At 40.7% G+C, this 20,521-nt stretch overlaps 1 protein-coding gene across 2 annotated transcripts in view; it reads left to right on the top strand.

The window, feature by feature from the left end:
- Positions 1-20,521, top strand: part of ldha (lactate dehydrogenase A4) — a 45,385-nt gene that overhangs the window by 13,025 nt on the left and 11,839 nt on the right. Inside the window, exons 2-3 of one of the 2 annotated variants that reach the window (XM_041837615.2) lie at positions 5,778-5,781; positions 11,696-11,821. In XM_041837615.2, coding sequence (XP_041693549.1) covers positions 11,696-11,821 — 126 coding nt within the window. In that variant the 5' untranslated portion in view covers positions 5,778-5,781. The remainder of the gene's footprint in view (positions 1-5,777; positions 5,782-11,695; positions 11,822-20,521) is intronic. The other variant, XM_041837614.2, reaches the window with a different exon arrangement.

Genomic DNA, 20,521 nt, shown 5'->3' with positions numbered 1-20,521 from the left:
CCGACAACAGAAAGAGTTGGCCACTACTATCCGAGAGATTGTTCGTAAGGAAATTACCTCTGCCCTCGACTTGCAATTAAAACCGGTAAATGAATCTCTTTCACTGTTCACTTCTAAAGTGGATACCTACTCAGATAAAGTGGAAAGTTTGGAGACAGCGGCCAATGTGACAGAGTGGTGACTCCATGACCTGGAAATTATTAATCTAAAAAAGAAAACGGAATTACTCAAATAATTCCCATAAATTCAGTGTGCCGGTCACAGGACTTGAAACTGGTGTGGAGGCGGGCAACCCAAGTTCCTTCATGAGCAATCTTTTCTATGAACTGTTTGGGCAGCAGAAGCTGGGTCCGATGCCACCGATAAACGCACCGGTCCTCTCCATAACGTATCCCGGTGTTTGACTGTACTTATCCACAGTTTTTAAGTCCAATGGCAAATTGTTTGCCTCACAGCAGAATCAGGGGCTCTGACTCTTTTACTGAACAATGGACATTATATTGAAGTGTCATACAGACTGGGGTTGCTTCCTTGTGGGTCTACAGCGCTTTCCATTCCAATGTGGGCTAAATATGGCAAAATAAATTGGATGCTATTCCCCTACTATTTTTAATGTACTACTGTTTAGGATAGATGGCCAGTCCCATATCAGCTACCACACAATTCCTTTTTTATTTGTTTCTGTTAATGGTTGTCCCCCTCCGTTTACACTACTTAAGGGAAGGGGGGGAATGGTTTACTGGGGAGGGTTTCTGCGTGGGGAACGACCAATGGGTGAGTTTCCCTGTGGGTCCTGTTTTTTGTTTCACATCCATGGGCTTATTAAAGATAACAATTACATCATGAATAATACATAATACAAATTTAAAAATAGCAACACTAGCTATTATCTCTTGGAATTTGAAAGGCCTTAATAGTCCTATCAAATATTCCAGCAGTCTTGATATCCTAGCAAGAAACCATATTGATATAGCAATGCTCCAAGAAACACAACTGTTCCTAAAGGACACACATAGAATAAAGAAACCATTTGTGCAAACTGCCTGTTTTTTCATCAGCCACAAACAAAACTAAAGGTGTAATCATAATGATACATAAGAAACACAAAATCACTATCTTGGGTAAAGGTGAAGACCAAGAAAGAAGAACCACTTTCCTTAAATGTATTCATAATGGAAAGGGTAGCACCATGGTAGGGTAGCACCATGGTGTAGGCGGAGGGCAGCTAGTTTCCGTTCTCCTTTGGGTACATTGATTTCAATACAAAACCTAGGAGGATCATGGTACTCACCCACTTCCATAGACTTACACAGTAATTATGACAACTTCCGGAGGAGGTCCTCCAACCTATCAGTGCTCTTGCAGCATGAGCTGACATGTTGTCCATCCACTCAAAGGATCAGAGGATGACTCTAGTACTGAAAACATAAGCTACAGCTAGCTAGCACTGCAGTGCATAAATTGTGGTAAGTAGTTGACTCAAAGTCAGAGAAAGACAATAGTTGAACAGTTTTGAACAAATTAATTTCTTAAAAAATGAAGGTGAAGCTAGTAAACACAGCTAGCTATTTTAGTGTACTCAAACACCCAGCTAAAACAGAAAGGGATGCTATGTTAGTTAGCTAGCTATGGCTATCCAACACTGTAACTCTTCCAAGTCATGGTAAGCTTTTGGTTTAATTAATTTATTGCCACCGGGGCCTGCCGGTGTAACTGCTAATCTGCTTGCTGACTGTACACTGTACTGCATGATTGTAGCAGGTTTGCTAACGCGTGAGTTCTAGTAGCTACAGTTGAAGTCGGAAGTTTACATACACTTAGGTTGGAGTCATTAAAACTAGTTTTTCAACCACTCCACAAATTTCTTGTCAACAAACTATAGTTTTGGCAAGTCGGTTAGGACATATACTTTGTGCATGACACAAGTAATTCTTCCAACAATTGTTTACAGACAGATTATTTCACTTATAATTCACTGTATCACAATTCCAGTGGGTCAGAAGTTTACATACACTGTGTTGACTGTGCCTTTAAACAGCTTGGAAAATTCCAGAAAATGATGTCATGGCTTTACAACATCATATGAGTCAATTGGAGGTGTACCTGTGGATGTATTTCAAGGCCTACCTTCATACTCAGTGCCTCTTTGCTTGACATCATGGGAAAATCAAAATACATCAGCCAAGACCTAAGAAAAAAAATTGTAGACCTCCACAAGTCTGGTTCATCCTTGGGAGCAATTTCCAAACGCCTGAAGGTACCACGTTCATCTGTAAAGACAATAGTACGCAAGTATAAACACCATGGGACCATGCAGCCATCATACCGCTCAGGGAGGAGACGTGATCTGTCTCCTAGAGATGAACGTACTTTGGTGCGAAAAGTGCAAATCAATCCCAGAACAACAGCAAAGGACCTTGTGAAGATGCTGGAGGAAACAGGTACAAAAGTATCTATATCCACAGTAAAACGAGTCCTATATTGACAAAACATGAAAGGCCGCTCAGCAGGGAAGAAGCCACTGCTCCAAAACCCCCATAAAAAAGCCAGACTACAGTTTGCAACTGCACATGGGGACAAAGATCGTACTTTTTGGAGAAATGTCCTCTGATCTGATTAAACAAAAATAGAACTGTTTGGCCATAATGACCATCGTTATGTTTGGAGGAAAAAGGGGGTGCCTTGCAAGCCGAAGAACACCATCCCAACCGTGAAGCACGGGGGTGGCAGCATCATGCTGTGGGGGTGCTTTGCTGAAGGAGGGACTGGTGCACTTCACAAAATAGATGACATCATGAGGAAGGAAAATTATGTGGATATATTGAAGCAACATCTCAAGACATCAGTCAGGAAGTTAAAGCTTGGTTGCAAATGGGTCTTCCAAATGGACAATGACCCCAAGCATACTTCCAAAGTTGTGGCAAAATGGCTTAAGGACAACAAAGCCAAGGTATTGGAGTGGCCATCACAAAGCCCTGACCTTAATCCTATAGAAAATGTGTGGGCAGAACTGATAAAGTGTGTGCGAGCAAGGAGGCCTAAAAACCTGACTCAGTTACACCAGCTCTGTCAGGAGGGATGGGCCAAAATTCACCCAACTTATTGTGGGAAGCTTGTGGAAGGCTACCCGAAACATTTGACCCAAGTTAAACAATTTAAAGGCAATGCTACCAAATACTAATTGAGTGTATGTAAACTTCTGACCCACTTGGAATGTGATGAAAGAAATAAAAGCTGAAATAAATCATTCTCTCTACTATTATTCTGACATTTCACATTCTTAAAATAAAGTGGTGATCCTAACTGACCTAAAACAGGGAATTTTTACTAAGATTAAATGTCAGGAATTGTGAAAAACTGAGTTTAAATGTATTGGCTGCAAACTGTATGTTGACTAGTTATGATGTTAGCTAATATGATGTAGGCTGTGTGTAGCGGTTAGCAGTTGAAAGTGAACTGTGTTCGCGTGTGATCAGGGGTGTATTTATTCTGCCGATTCTGTTAAAACTTTTCTCAAACAGAAGCGAACGAAACGGGGATAAACATACCTGAATTTGTCCAATAGAAACTCTCGTTTGCAACTGTTTGACTAATGATTACACCCTAAATAAGCTAGATGAAGGCAAGAGTGTGCATGGGTGTATTGAATGTGTCGCTGTCTGTCACCTTGATTACTCACATTTTTCTCTCGACATCTGCACCTACGTTGTAAACTTTCATTCATAGGCTAGGTTGTAGCAACCTCATGATACGTATAGGGAATATTTGACTATCATGTAGTAGCCTAAATCCATCAATGTTATATTGAGCTCGGTGAATCAAATATGAATGACAGTCATTCAATATGCTGTAATAGAAATAAGGCCATGCTCATTAAAAAAAATGGTCCTCCCTCATCTTAAACGTCACTGACTGCCGCTGAATTTGAAATATGAGCTTGTCTGACAACCATGCTTACTAATGCCGACTTCACATTTTTGAATGTCCTTAAAAAAAAATTGTCACAAGATGGCGTTTCAACGTTTCAATATTACAAAATCCTACATTCTCTGATCAATTTGAAATTGTACTAAATGAATTCATAATGATCAATACAAATTCAGTCGATGACCCCTGGATTCTATGGGATGCTATCAAAGGTTTATGAAAAATAATGCAACTGCATTTGCATTTGGGTTGAATAAATCACAATTAAAGAAGATATCAAAATTGGAAATGTTGTTAACTCCGTTCGAGCATTCTCAACAAACACACTTTTCAGACCAGGTAGCTATTACTACCAAGACAGAACTGAATTTATTGATAAGACAGAGAGCAGAATTTGCCATCCATCGAGTTAGACTCAACAATTACTTCCATGGTAATCGTCCTAGTTGTTTACTGGCCAACAAGCTACGCAGTAAGGATCTATTAGCTGATATAGAACTGTTTGGCCATAATGACCATCGTTATGTTTGGAGGAACTATTGAATCTGAATCTGAATCAATCCAAGGTTCTCCCGCTTCTATAAAGAATTGTACACTTCTGCTTGTAAATCCACACCAAGCCAGACTGTCATTTCTAAAAGAATTAAGAACTACTCTTCTCTCAAAAGGGGAAGCAACCTCGCTGGGAGCCCAAATCTCTTTCAATGAAATCAAAAGGGCATAGGAGAGTATGAATAAAGGCTAATTACCTGGATGGGATGGAATTCCTTCCGAGGTCTATTTAAATGTTGGAATCAATTAGGTCCACTATTGCTAGAAATGATTAACACAGCAGTGTTAATTTGTGAGAGATGTAAATAAAGCACTAATTTCCCTTTTAAATAAAACATTTAAGGATGCTACCCAGTGTTCTTACTCATGCCCCTATCTGTGATAAACACAGATATTAAACTGTTTTCCAAAACGTTGTCATCCCATCTCGAGATTTACTTACCCAAATTGGTCCAAAGCGGGTTTATCCTTGATTTAAAAAAAAAAGAAGTTTATCCTTGATTATTACATGTCTTAAAAGCTTCATTAGAAACAACAGCTCCTTGGGCTGTTTTATCTCTCAATGCAGAAAAAGCTTTTGATAGACTAGAATGGTCTGTCTTGGAACATATGGGAATTGGCTCCAATTTCATTAGTATGATTAAAATGCTATATACCAATCCCTCAGCCATAGTTATAACAGGCAATATCTGCTCTGCTCCGTTGAGAATCCGTTGAGAATCACAAGAAGCAGTAGACAAGGCGATCCAATTTCTCCTTTGCTATCTTTACTATCCATGGAACTCCTGGCCCAGGCAACTCGTCAACCGAAGGGAATAACTGAAATATTCCTACAATCTACTGATCACGTAATCTCATTATACGCAGACGTTATTTTACTATATCTAGACAAAGCATCTCAATCTCTTCCAAACGCATTGAAGATCACAGATAAAGTCATCTTAATCTCAAATTATAAAATTAATCGAATCAAATCAGCACTTCTGCCTCTCAAGACCCTGATGGAGGACTACATCTCTACTTATAGAATCCCAATCGTTTCCCTTTTTAAATATTTTGGAGTAGATATGTTTCCTTCCTTAGATAAAACCATTGTCAGAAATGTTTACAGAACACTCAAATCAATTAAATCTGACCTCAGTAGATGGAATAACATCCCAGTTGCTTTAACCAGCAGAATATATTTTGTCAAAATGAATATATTGCCAAGGCTGAATTTCTGTAGTTCAATGCTTCCCATGGCTCCCCCTTCTGGCTATTGGGACAAAATACATAGCACGGTTTTAAAATGTATATAGCAAGGTAACCGATACCGGATAAAATTAAGTAATTTACAAAGAGAGAAAGACGTAGCAAACTTTCAATTGTATTTCCTAGTATTTCGCCCCATCCTAAATTAGTTTAGACATGATTATTCCGCCCCCTGACTGAGTATGGAGAGTATACAGTCGTGGTTAAAGTATTGGTCTTCACAAAGTTCGCTGCTTCAGTATTATGAGATTTTTTTGTCAGATGTTACTCTGGTATACTGAAGTATAATTACAAGCATTTCATAAGTGTCAAAGGCTTTTATTGACAATTACATTAAGTTTAATATTTGTAGTGTTGACCCTTCTTTATCAAGACCTCTGCAATCCGCCCTGTCATGCTGTCAATTAACTTCTGGGCCACATCCTGACTGATGGCAGCCCATTCTTGCATAATCAATGCTTGGAGTTTGTGGGTTTTTGTTTGTCCACCCGCCTCTTGAGGATCGACCACAAGTTCTCAATGGGATTAAGGTCTGGGGAGTTTCCTGGCCATGGACCCAACATTTTGATGTTTTGTTCCCCGAGCCACTTAGTTATCACTTTTGCCTTATGGCAAGGTGCTCCATCATGCTGGAAAAGGCATTGGTAGTCACCAAACTGTTCTTGGATGGTTGGGAGAAGTTGCTCTCAGAGGATGTGTTGATACCATTCTTTATTCATGGCTGTGTTCTTAGGCAAAATTGTGAGTGAGCCCACTCACTTGGCTGAGAAGCAACCCCACACATGAATGGTCTCAGGATGCTTTACTGTTGGCATGACACAGGACTGAGGGTAGCGCTCACCTTGTCTTCTCCTGACAAGCTTTTTTCCGGATGCCCCAAACAATCAGAAAGGGGATTCATCAGAGAAAATGACTTTACCTCAGTTGAATCCCTGTACCTTTTGCAGAATATCAGTCTGTCCCTGATGTTTTTCCTGGAGAGAAGTGGCTTCTTTGCTGCCCTTCTTGACACCAGGCCATCCTCCAAAAGTCTTCGCCTCACTGTGCGTGCAGATGCACTCACACCTGCCTGCTGCCATTCCTGAGCAAGCTCTGCAGTGGTGGTGCCCCGATCCCGTAGCTGAATCCACTTTAGGAGACGGTCCTGGCGCTTGCTGAACTTTCTTGTGCGCCCTGACGCCTTCTTCACAACGATTGAACCGCTCTCCTTGAAGTTCTTGATGATCCGATAAATGGTTGATTTAGGTGCAATCTTACTAGCAGCAATATCCTTGCCTGTGAAGCCCTTTTTGTGCAAAGCAATGATGACGGCATGTGTTTCCTTGCAGGTAACCATGGTTAACAGAGGAAGAACAATGATTTCAAGCACCACCCTCCTTTTAAAGCTTCCAGTCTGTTATTCTAACTCAATCAGCATGACAGAGTGATCTCCAGCCTTGTCCTCGTCAACACTCTCACCTGTGTTAATGAGAGAATCACTGACATGAAGTCAGCTGGTCCTTTTGTGGCAGGGCTGAAATGCTGTGGAAATGTTTTTAGGGGATTAAGTTCATTTTCATGGCAAAGAGGGACTTTGCAATTAATTGCAATTCATCTGATCACTCTTCATGACATTCTGGAATATATGGAAATTGCCATCATCAAAACTGAGGCAGCAGACTTTGTGAAAATTAGCATTTGTGTCATTCTCAAATCTTTTGACCACAACTGTAGAGAGAAATATGGTGTCTCCTATTGCCTGGAAGAGGTGATCTTCACTGATATATCCAATAAACAATGTAAACTACTCTTTGGTCCTACTATTGCTCACAAAATGTATATTTGGTGCAAAATTGAAAAACAATGTAAATGGGAATAAAAAATGTATGCCCATACTCCGATATTTCAAAACAATGCCAAGCGATCTGGAGGGCAGACTTTGGAATCTGTACCCTTGCCGATATCATGGACAGTAATGGTTTGAGAACATTCCAAGATGTTAAACAATACATACACATGACCAGGTAACTTATTTTTTCTATATTTACAATTTAGGTCAGCTATGCTGTCCATTGGGAAACCCAACTACCGAACCATCCAATGATGGGATTTATAAATACATTTTCTGGGCTCCCGAAAGGACTGATACATATAGTATATAAAGAACCTTTGGAAAGCTTATATTCTGAGCTATTAATTGAAAAGGTATGGTCCACAGATCTAATTGAATCTGAACAGCCCATCAACTGTAACAGAATAGGGAAAGATATGACTCCTGGGTTACAAAATCCATTTCGAAGTGCATGAATGTAAATATTCACTGCTTTGCATCTATTATGTTACTTAATGATGATAGCTCCTTGAATATCTCAATCAATCAGAGAGAATTACTGCTAGCAGGCATCACTACCGAAAAAAGATGCTGGCTCTTAGATGGCAATCACCTCACTCTCTCCCAATTCGCCAGTGGATACAGTTACTATCAGAATTTATAACATTAGAATAATTGACAGTGAGAATGAATGGTGCTAGTCAAGGAACAATTGAGGCCTGGACAAATATGCTTGACTCTGTAAAGAAAAATCTCAGCTAAAGCCCAACACAAACAAGTACATAATCCATAAACCCCAATACAAAAAAAATAAAAAAAAAGGTATTCAGACCCCTCCCCATTTTGTTACAGCCTTATTCTAAAATGGCTTAAATATTTTTCCCCCCTCATCAATCTATACACAATACCCCATAATGACAAAGCAAAAACTGGTTTTTAGACATTTTTGCACATTTATAAAAATAAAAAATAAAGCGGAAATATCACATTTACTTAAGTATTCAGACCCTATACTCAGTACATTGTTGAAGCGACTTTGGCAGCGATTACAGCCTAGAGTCTTCTTGGGTATGACGCTACAAGCTTGGCACACCTGTATTTGGGGAGTTTCTCCCATTCTTCTCTGCAGATCTTCTCAAACTATGTCAGGTTGGATGGAAAGCGTCGCTGCACAGCTATTTTCAGGTCTCTCCTGAGATGTTACATTGGGTTCAAATCCGGGCTCTGGCTGGGCCAGTCAAGGACATTCAGAGACTTGTCCCAAAGCCACTACTATGTTGTCTTGGCTGTGTGCTTAGGGTCGTTGTCCTGTTAGAAGGTGAACCTCTGCCCCAGTCTGATGTCCTGAGCGCTCTGGAGCAGGTTTTCATCAAGGATCTCTGTTTGTCTTTCCCTCGATCCTGACTAGTCTCCCAGTCCCTGCCGCTGAAAAACATCCCCACAGAATTATGCTGCTACCACCATGCTTTACCGTAGGGATGGTATTGGCCAGGTAATGAGCAGTGCCTGGTTTCCTCCAGACGTGACGCTTGGCATTCAGACCAACGAGTTCAATCTTGGTTTCATCAGACCAGAGAATCTTGTTTCTCATGGTCTGAGAGTCCTTTAGGTGCCTTTTGCCAAACTCCAAGTGGGCTGTCATGTGCCTTTTACTGAGGAGTGGCTTCCGTCTGTCCACTCTACCATAAAGGCCTCATTAGTGGAGTGCTGCAGAGATGGTTGTCCATCTTGAAGGTTCTCCCATCTCCACAGAAGAACTCTGGAGCTCTGTCAGAGTGACCATCGGGTTCTTGGTCACCTCCCTGACCAAGGCCGTTCTCCCCCGATTGCTCAGTTTGGCCGGGCGGCCATCTCTAGGAAGAGACTTGGTGGTTCGAATCTTCTTCCATTTAAGAATGATGGAGGCCACTGTGTTCTTGAAGATCTTCAATGCTGCAGAAATGCTTTGGTGCCCTTCCCCAGATCTGTGCCTCTACAAAATCCTGTCTCGGAGCTCTACGGACAATTCCTTCGACCTCATGGCTTGGTTTTTGCTCTGACATGCACTGTCAACTGTGGGACCTTATATAGACAGGTGTATGCCTTTCCAAATCATGTCCAATCAATTGAATTTACCAAAGGTGGACTCCAATCAAGTTGTAGAAACATCTCAAGGATGATCAATGGAAACAGGATGCACCTGAGCTCAATTTCGAGTCTCATAGCAAAGGGTCTTAATACTTATGTAAAGAAGTTATTTCCGTTTTTTTTATTTTTTCGATTTGCAAAAATTTCTAAAAACCTGTTTTCGCTTTGTCATTATGGGGTATTGTGTGTAGATTGATGAGGGAAAAAATGTATTTAATCCATTTTAGAATAAGGATGTAACGTAACAAAATATTGAAAAAGGGACCAGTTATCACATATCCAGTCGTTAAATTTCCTTCTGAGGATACCCGGAGGTGAAGTCATTAATATCCGTCAGGTGATTTGTTGAGGCTTCTTGGCTGCGTGACGTCACTTCGAGCCCTTACCAAAACATGATGGAAATATTATCTCGCCTCGGATCTGACACCAGTAGTAACCACCAAGTTCAGTGACAGTTAATATTAAATTAAAATACAAAACGTATGTCACGAGGAGTGCTTTGTAGCTAGCTACAGTGTTTGAGTCATCTCAGCCGTTTTCTTGTAAAACAGCTCAGCTAGCTAGCAAAATGCTAATTTGCCATACTATGAACAATTCACTTTTGGCTATGTAACGCTAATGCTTAAAATAATCATAAAAATCTAATTCTCATGGACTAAAAGTCACATTCACTCCAAATTTGGGGCTCTATTTCATCTGTAAAGCTGAAGCATTACAGATTCCGCGATAGAAATTTAAAGTTAATTTCCGATTGAGCTGACAAATGCAGCTTTTACCGTGAATGCAGTCTCCGCTAAAATGGGAACATTGCCTTTAAATTTTATTTACACAGCTTCTAAAGATAAGGTTTACATACCAAATTTAATTGCCCAGACTGTTTCTAGACTTGGGAGCTCATTGGGGCTTCAGGAGCCAGCGGGTTAGATGATTCCACCAAGGGCAACAACAACTGGCTACTACTATAGAACTGAACCGATGGATGTGGGGCAATTAAATTTGGTATGTAAACCTTATCTTTAGAAGCTGTGTAAATAAAATTTAAAGGCAATGTTCCCATTTTAGCGGAGACTGCATTCACGGTAAAAGCTGCATTTGTCAGCTCAATCGGAAATTAACTTTAAATTTCTATCGCGGAATCTGTAATGCTTCAGCTTTACAGATGAAATAGAGCCCCAAATTTGGAGTGAATGTGACTTTTAGTCCATGAGAATTAGATTTTTATGATTATTTTAAGCATTAGCGTTACATAGCCAAAAGTGAATTGTTCATAGTTTCCTTATTTTTTAAAGACATCAACGCCAAACTTAACAAGGTTCATGATGGTAATGTCTTTGATGATCTTAAAACGTTTCTAGTTGATAGGCCATTGTAAATTACAAAGGATTTTAATTGACACTTAAAATCTGATTTTCTGATTCATTAATAACTCAGCCATCTCTTAACCCAGATATGAGGGTTTAAGTGAGACTGCTTATAACAGAGCCACCTATTGGCCAATCGGTGCCATTCTTTTTGACAATAACAGTGCCACCTATTGGCCAATCGGTGCCATTATTTTTGACCAAGTTTACAATCTATGCTTGAGTTATTTGACCATGTCAAGAAAAAGAAAACAATCCAAGAATAACAATAGGTTTCACAGCTTTGTTGTGAACCTCTAATAATAATTTATTGGATTTATATAGCGCCTTTCTACCAACTGAGGTACTCAAACTGCTTTAACTAGTAAGGGGGAAACTCACCTCATCCACCACCAATGGGTGGCACCCACTTGGATGATGCACGGCAACCATTTTGTGCCAGAATACTCACCACACATTAGCTAGCATGGTGGAGAGGTATGGAGTGATATACATTATACCAATGAAGGAATTGTTTTGAGAGTCGTATTAGCAGTAGTTGAAGAGAAAAGTAGGTTCCAGAGCACAGTGCTGTTTCTTGCTCTGAGAGGATGTTCTGAGGGAAAACTGAGGGGATCAGGCTGACCCCATCTCTCTCTCTCTTTTTCTCTCTCTTTATGTCTCTCAGATGACCACCAAGGAGAAGCTGATCACCCATGTCTTGGCTGGTGAGCCCATTGGCTCCCGAAGCAAGGTGACAGTGGTTGGCGTCGGCATGGTTGGCATGGCCTCCGCAGTCAGCGTCCTGCTCAAGGTAAGACCGATGGAGGGATGGATGGGGGAGGGGAGGGGCGGGGTGGGATCAGGGCTGGGTTACGTTACTTTCTAAATTAGTCTGTTACAGTTACTAGTTACCTGTCCCAAATGTTGATCAGTAACGTAACATTTGGATTACCCAAACTCAGTAACGTAATCTGATTACCTTCAGTTACTTTCCCTTAAGAGGCATTAGAAGAAGACAAAAATGAATATTACCAATTGAACTACAGTTGAAGTCGGAGGTTTACATACACTTAGGGTGGAGTAATTAAAACTAGTTTTTCAACTCCACAAATTTCTTGTTAACAAACTATATTTTTGGCAAGTCGGTTAGGACATCTACACTTTGTGCATGACACAAGTAATTTTTCCAACAATTGTTTACAGACAGATTATTTCACTTATAATTCACTGTATCACAATTCCAGTGGGTCAGAAGTTTACATACACTAAGTTGACTGTGCCATTAAACAGCTTGGAAAATTCCAGAAAATGATGTCATGGCTTTAGAAGCTTCTGATAGGCTAATTGACATTATTTGAGTCAATAGGAGGTGTACCTGTGGATGTATTTCAAGGCCTACCTTCAAACTCAGTGCCTCTTTGCTTGACATCATGGGAAAATCAAAAGAAATCAGCCAAGACCTCAGAAAAAAATGTGTAGACCTCCACAAGTCTGGATCATCCTTGGGAGCAATTTCCAAACGGTACCACGTCTGAAGGTACCACGTTCATCTTTACAAACAATAGTACGCAAGTATAAACACCATGGGACCACGCAGCCACGCAGCCGTCATACCACTCAGGAAGAAGATGCGATCTGTCTCCTAGAGATGAACGTACTTTGGTGCGAAAAGTGCAAATCGATCCCAGAACAACAGCAAAAGGACCTTGTGAAGATGCTGGATGAAACAGGTACAAAAGTATCTATATCCACAGTAAAACGAGTCCTATATCGACAAAACCTGAAAGGCCGCTCAGCAAGGAAGAAGCCACTGCTCCAAAACCGCCATGGGGACAAAGATCGTACTTTTTGGAGAAATGTCCTCTTGTCTGATGAAACAAAAATAGAACTGTTTGGCCATAATGACCATCGTTATGTTTGGTGGAAAATGGGGGTGCCTTGCAAGCCAAAGAACACCAGGAAAATTATGTGGATATATTGAAGCAACATCTCAAGACATCAGTCAGGAAGTTAAAGCTTGGTCGCAAATGGGTCTTCCAAATGGACAATGAACCCAAGCATGCTTCCAAAGTTGTGGCAAAATGTCTTAAGGACAACAAAGTCAAGGTATTGGAGTGGCCATCACAAAGCCCTGACCTCAATCCTATAGAAAATGTGTGGGCAGAACTGAAAAAGCATGTGCGAGCATGGAGGCCTACAAACCTGACTCAGTTACACCAGCTCTGTCAGGAGGAATGGGCCAAAATTCACCCAACTTATTGTGGGAAGCTTGTGGAAGGCTACCCGAAACGTTTGACCCAAGTTAAACAATTTAAAGGCAATGCTACCAAATACTAATTGAGTGTATGTAAACTTCTGACCCACTGGGAATGTGATGAAAGAAATAAAAGCTGAAATAAATCATTCTCTCTAGTATTATTCTGACATTTCACATTCTTAAAATAAAGTGGTGATCCTAACTGACCTAAAACAGGGAATTTTAACTAGGATTAAATGTCAGGAATTGTGAAAAACGGAGTTTAAATGTATTTGGCTAAGGTGTATGTAAACTTCTGACTTCAACTGTACATCTATTGCAGGATAAATCAATGTTAGAGTTTACATAGCTGGCCATAAATGGATGTTGCATTTTAATTTATGGGTTGGTTATGTACAGTAGGCTTATTTTAACCCATTGCTTTATACTACAGATAATAACATGATTAAGCTATTTCTTTACATAAAAAACTAAATCTGTCAGATTTCCAGTCTTTCCAATTTAGTCATTTAGCAGACGCTCTTATCCAGAGCGACTTACAGGAGCAATTAGGGTTAAGTGCCTTGCTCAAGGGCACATCGACAGATTTTTCACCTAGTCGGCTCGGGGATTAGAACCAGCGACCTTTCGGTTACTGGCACTACGCTGTTAACCACTAAGCTACCTGCCACCACTTTGATATCCCTTGATCTTCAAGAATAGGACTTGGAAATATTGAAATATAGATATGCCAAATTGTTTTACCGGAGCATAACCCAACAACTAAGGACTTATTATCTGACTACCATGGAGTGGAGTTTAGTCAGCTAAGGACATATTAGCCTACTCTGTTGTTTATTTTGTTGTCATGGAGGACTGATTGGGCTCATTGATTTAAGTTGAAAAATAAATGCGCTGCTCTCATGGAATGGCATGCTTTAAGAACTGCCGAAAAGTGCTATTTGCACATGAAACATTTATTAATGCCATATGCTGCATTTGCTATAGGCCTATTGTTGAATTTTTTGTTGATGATATGTTGCATTTGTTTAAGTCTTTCAAAAGTGTTTGAGCATGTTACATTAGGCCTACGGACATATTTTCTTTTAACCATCACAAATTAGATTGAGCAATAAAAGCCACACTCGTGGTCTTATTAAATTAAACTTGTTTTTGACAGTATGGAGCACAATACCACAGAGAAGTTTAGAATTGAGGAACTCCCTTAAATTGTTATACCATAGGCTAGGATCCACACTATGCAGCTGTTGCAAGAGCACATTTTTCACTGGCTGTCAATGGGTTGCAAAAAAAAAGATTGATAGGCAGCTTAAACTTCTTCAATTCAACCATTATTAGGTTAAAATACACATATACAATTGTGAACAGCCATCCACTACAACCACAGTTCGTAAGGCATACATTTCTAAATGAGAGAGCAGCAGTGTGATTCACATCAATGTGCTACGTAGATATCCATAATAAGTGAATTTAGAGATGGGGGTTATGTTTTGTTGTTGTTATTTAGCCAGGGAGTCACTGAGACCATGGTCTCTTTTGCAGATGAGCCCTGCATGAACACATCAATAAACCACAATTACTCGATAGATATCTATTTTACATTTTAGTCATTTAGCAGATGCTCTTATCCAGAGCGACTTACAGTTAGTGAGTGCATACATTATTTTTGTATTTTTCATACTGGCCCCCGTGGGAATCAAACCCACAACCCTGGCGTTGCAAACGCCATGCTCTACCAACTGAGCTACATCCCTGCCGGCCATTCCCTCCCCTACCCTGGACGACGCTGGGCCAATTGTGCACCGCCCCATGGGTCTCCCGGTCGCGGCCGGCTACGACAGAGCCTGGATTCGAACCAGGATCTCTAGTGGCACAGCTAGCACTGCAATGCAGTGCCTTGAGACCGCTGCGCCACTCGGGAGATCTATATAATTCAATTACACAATACATGAAAATCCAACACAAAACATGAAAAGCAAAACAAAAGCATATGAAACAAACACATTCTTCTGTAAAAAGGCCCTCTAACATCTGCCTGGATTGCCCTAGAGGCACCAACTCCACAAACCTTAAAAGCTCAGACATACCCGTGGGATTGTTAAGCGTTTGCCTGCAGACAGTACTTAGCACCTCTGAACAGAGTGTCGGCAGTCAATCTATTTTGTGTTCTCACAGCAAAGACCTTGGAAGTCGTCAGCCACTCAGACTTGTTAGAATACTCCAAACCAGAAAGTGGCAGTATCGTTGTTTGGCAATGCATATCTGTTCGTATTGCTTATTATCTAGATTCAAAGCTATCTGCGCTAATGTTTCTATTTTGTAGAAAGCCCTTGTTGATACTAGCCAGATGGCCACAGCTAGACAACTTGAAAAATAAAAGGAGAGCCGCACACTCTAGGAGCTCAGATGCAATAATTGAATAACCTAATAACCAATGTTTCGACAGACAAGCTGTCTTCATCAGGATATAATGACAAACACTGCAGGTCACTAGTTTATATAGTTTCAAAGGACACACAGGTGTCTGTAATCATGGACGGGTGTGGCTTGATATCATTAGTTAATTTACAGATATAAATAGAACATGTAAAAAACATGAATGGATAGCATACGATCATAGATACATGTTGGCTAGATAGGCCTACAAACATTTACAATGAATTGCAAGATCACAATAAACACAAGAATGGCTTCAGATCAAAGTCTATGTTGAGACCGAAGGGAGCAAGGGTCTTTAAATTAAAGATCCAGGAAGCCTCTCGTTTAATAAATTGTCAAGGTCACCCCTCTCCTAGGGAGGGTGATGTGTTCGATGCCGATATAACGTAGGGAGGAAATAGTGGTTTGCTTCCAAAAAGTGGGCCACAACTGGGTACGTCGAGTTTTTGCAACTAATGGTGCTACGATGCTCCGAGATTCTTACTTGTAATTCGCGCTTCGTTTTACCCACATCATTTTTACCACAAGGACAAGTTATAAGATAAATAAATAGCGCAATGCATCGACTGGCTGACCAGGGTCAATTAAACCACAATTTCTTTAAAATGAAAAGCTGAGATAAAATGCTGATTTAAAAGCATCACTTATCTCATTTTCTCAATAATGATGTCTGACACAACTTGCTTATGCAGGGAAGGAGAGGAATTTCAACACTTCAGTGCATTAACTGTTTTCCAAAATGTTAATGGATCACCCGCTGTCTGAGATAGAACTTAGAAAGTAACTAGATTTAGCTTTTTTGATTGAGGAAGTGCATCTATTTCTCAATTGCCTGATAAGCTTTCAATCAGCTACAGAGACCGTTTTTCTAGCCTTGGCCCAGGCCTGATTTCTCATAATAACAAGATATGAAAGTTCTATAGAGAACCAAGGATTTGTACAAATGTTTTACTCTAAAGTATTTAAAGGGGCCGTGTTTTGTCTGCCAGAGGGATACAAATAGATGAGAACAATTCTAGAGCTAATTCAGGGTCCGGCATACAGCTGATAGAGGCAAAGTCAGTATACAGCGCCTTGCAAAAGTATTCATCCCCCTTGGCATTTTTCCTATTTTGTTGCATTACAACCTGTAATTTAAATTGATTTTTATTTGGATTTCATGTAATGGACATACACAAAATAGTCCAAATTGGTGAAGTGAAATGAAAAAAAAAACGTATTACAAAAAAAATTGAAAAGATTAATAACGGAAAAGTGGTGCGTGTATATGTATTCACCCCCTTTACTATGAAGCCCCTAAATAAGATCTGGTGCAACCAATTACCTTCAGAAGTCACATAATTAGTTAAATAAAGTCCACCTGTGTGCAATCTAAGTGTCAAATGATCTGTCACATGATCTCAGTATATATACACCTGTTTTGAAAGGCCCCAGAGTTTGCAACACCACTAAGCAGGGGGCACCACCAAGCAAGTGGCACCATGAAGACCAAGGAGCTCTCCAAACAGATCAGGGACAAAGTTGTGGAGAAGTACAGATCAGGGTTAGGTTATAAAAAATATCAGAAACTTTGAACATCCCACTGAGCACCATTAAATCCATTATTTAAAAAATGGAAAGAATATGGCACCACAACAAACCTGCCAAGAGAGGGCCGCCCACCAAAGCTCACAGACCAGGCAAGAAGGGCATTAATCAGAGAGGCAACAAAGAGACCAAAGATAACCCTGAAGGAGCTGCAAACCTCCACAGTGGAGATTGGAGTAACTGTCCATAGGACCACTTTAAGCAGTACACTCCACAGAGCTGGGATTTACGGAAGAGTGGGCAGAAAAAAAATAAGCAAACATTTTGGTGTTCGCCAAAAGGCATGTGGGAGACTCTCCAAACATATGGAAGAAGGTACTCTGGTCAGATGAGACTAAAATTGAGCTTTTTGGCCATCAAGGAAAACGCTATGTCTGGCGCAAACCCAACACCTCTCATCACCCCGAGAACACCATCCCCACAGTGAAGCATGGTGGTGGCAGCATCATGCTGTGGGGATGTTTTTCATCGGCAGGGACTGGGAAACTGGTCAGAATTGAAGGAATGATGGATGGTGCTAAATACAGGGAAATTCTTGAGGGAAAACTGTTTCAGTCTTCCAGAGATTTGAGACTGGGACAGAGGTTCACCTTCCAGCAGGACAATGACCCTAAGCATACTGCTAAAGCAACACTCTAGTGGTTTAAGGGGAAACATTTAAATGTCTTGGAATGGCCTAGTCAAAGCCCAAACCTCAATCCAATTGAGAATTTGTGGTATGACATAAAGATTGCTGTACACCAGCGGAACCCATCCAATTTGAAGTAGCTGGAGCAGTTTTGCCTTGAAGAATGGGCAGAAATCCCATTCGCTAGATGTGCCAAGCTTATAGTGACATACCCCAAGTGACTTGCAGCTGTAATTCCTGCAAAAGGTGGCTCTACAAAGTATTGACTTGAATAGTTATGCACGCTCAAGTTTTCTTTTTTTGGGGTCTTATTTCTTGTTTATTTCACAATAATGTGGTATGCATGTTGTGTAAATCAAATGATACAAACCCCCAAAAAATTTCATTCCAGGTTGTAAGTCTCCCGAGTGGCGCAGTGGTCTAAGGCACTGCATCGCAGTGCTAGCTGTGCCACTAGAGATCCTGGTTCGAATCCAGGCTCTGTCGTAGCCGGCCGTGACCGGGAGACCCATGGCGCGGCGCACAATTGGCCCAGCGTCGTCTAGGGGTAGGGGAGGGAATGGCCGGCAGGGATGTAGCTCAGTTTGTAGAGCATGGCGTTTGCAATGCCAGGGTTGTGGGTTCGATTCCCAAGGGGGTATGGAGAAAAAAAAAAAAAAAAAAAATGTATGCACTAACTGTAAGTCGCTCTGGATAAGAGTGTCTGCTAAATGACTTAAATGTATTGTAAGGCAACAAAATAGGAAAAATGCCAAGGGGGGTGAATACTTTCGCAAGCCACCGTAATACATATCATGAAGAAGAGCTTGGAGGGTAAACATTTCTAAGATGCAATATGCAGAAATCGCTCCGCCATTTCCTGGTTGCAAAAATTCTAATAGTTTGCCTAATTTCAGTTTATGTGACAAAACAAGCAAGTATAGTGTAGAGAATCATCGTTCCATCTAAACCACTGTGAAATATATTTTCTATAACCAAAAATGTTGTGTTTTCAGCTGTTTGAAGCTGGTGTACAAAACCTAAAGTAAAAGATGCAAAAACAAAACTTAAGATAGGAAGCAATAGCGCACATAGAACAGATCTACCGTTTCTTAGACATGCTTTACATTTACATTTACATTTGAGTCATTTAGCAGACGCTCTTATCCAGAGCGACTTAGTGTTAGTGAGTGCATACATTTTCATACTGGTCCCCCGTGGGAATCGAACCCACAACCCTGGCATTGCAAGCGCCATGCTCTACCAACTAAGAATGACAGATCTATAACACATTTCTATGTGAATTTGGTCGGGTCGCCCCAAAAATTACATATTAGAGCTTTAAAAATGTATCTTCATAATTATACGAGGATCAGTGTTTGCTGGATTGTTTTTACATTCATCCCATGTGAGATTTGCAATCAATTGAGTCAGGTTAAAGTCAAGACAAATATTCTTAAAATGGTCTGAGGCCGAGGTAAACCAAAGTTAAAATCCCCTAAAACTACTAATTCAGAAAAGGTTTCAACAGGACAATGACCCAACACACCTCCAGGCTGTTTGACCAAGAAGGAGAGTGATGGAGTGCTGCATCAGATGACCTGGCATCCACAATCACCCGACCTCAACCAAATTGAGATGGTTTGGGATTAGTTGGACCGCAGAGTGAAGGAAAAGCAGCCAACAAGTGCTCAGCATATGTGGGAACTCCTTCAAGACTGTTGGAAAAGCATTCCAGGTGAAGCTGGTTGAGAGAATGCCAAGAGTGTGCAAAGCTGTCAAAGGCAAAGGGTGGCTACTTTGAAGAATCTCAAATATATAATATATTTTGATTTGTTTAACACTTTTTTGGATACTACATGATTCCATATGTGTTATTTCATAGTGTTGATGTCTTCACTATTATTCTACAATGTAGAAAATAGTACAAATAAAGAAAAACCCTTGAATGAGTAGGTGTGTCTAAACTTTTGATTGGTACTGTGTATATATATATATGTGTATGTGATGGGATGTATAGACAATACGGTCAGTATATGGATAGAATATGTAGTATATCTGAAGAATAGTATATGTACAGCAATAGTTAAATAGGATAAGCCTTGACTAGAATACAGTATATACATATGAAGCGAGTAAAACAATATGTAATCATTTTTAAAGTGACCAGTGTTCCATGACTATGTACATAGGGCAGCAGCCTCTAAGGTGAATGGTAGAGTAACTGTGTGGTAGCCAGCTAGTGACAATGACAAAAATGTAGGGCAGCATACTGCATGGAGGCCGGCTAGTGGTGACTATTTAACAGTCTGATGGCCTTGAGATAGAAGCTTTTTTTCAGTCTCTCGGCCCCAGCTTTGATGCACCTGTACTGACCTCGCCTTCTGGATGGTAGCGGGGTGAACAGGCCATGGCTGAGGTCCTTGATGATCTTCTTGGCCTTCCTGTGACACCGGGTGCTGTAGATGTCCTGGAGGGCAGGCAGTGTGCCCCCGGTGATGCGTTGGGCAGACCACGGCACCCTCTGGAGATCTCTGCAGATGCGGACGGTGCAGTTGCCGTACCAGGCGGTGATACAGCCTTACAAGATGCTCTCAATGGTGCATCTGTAAAAGTTTGTG

The sequence above is a fragment of the Coregonus clupeaformis genome, chromosome 19 (genome assembly GCF_020615455.1).
Source record: "Coregonus clupeaformis isolate EN_2021a chromosome 19, ASM2061545v1, whole genome shotgun sequence".
Taxonomy (NCBI): domain Eukaryota; kingdom Metazoa; phylum Chordata; class Actinopteri; order Salmoniformes; family Salmonidae; genus Coregonus; species Coregonus clupeaformis.
The sequence above is the reverse complement of the archived record's forward strand: the minus strand, read 5'-3'. Positions and strand labels throughout refer to the sequence as shown.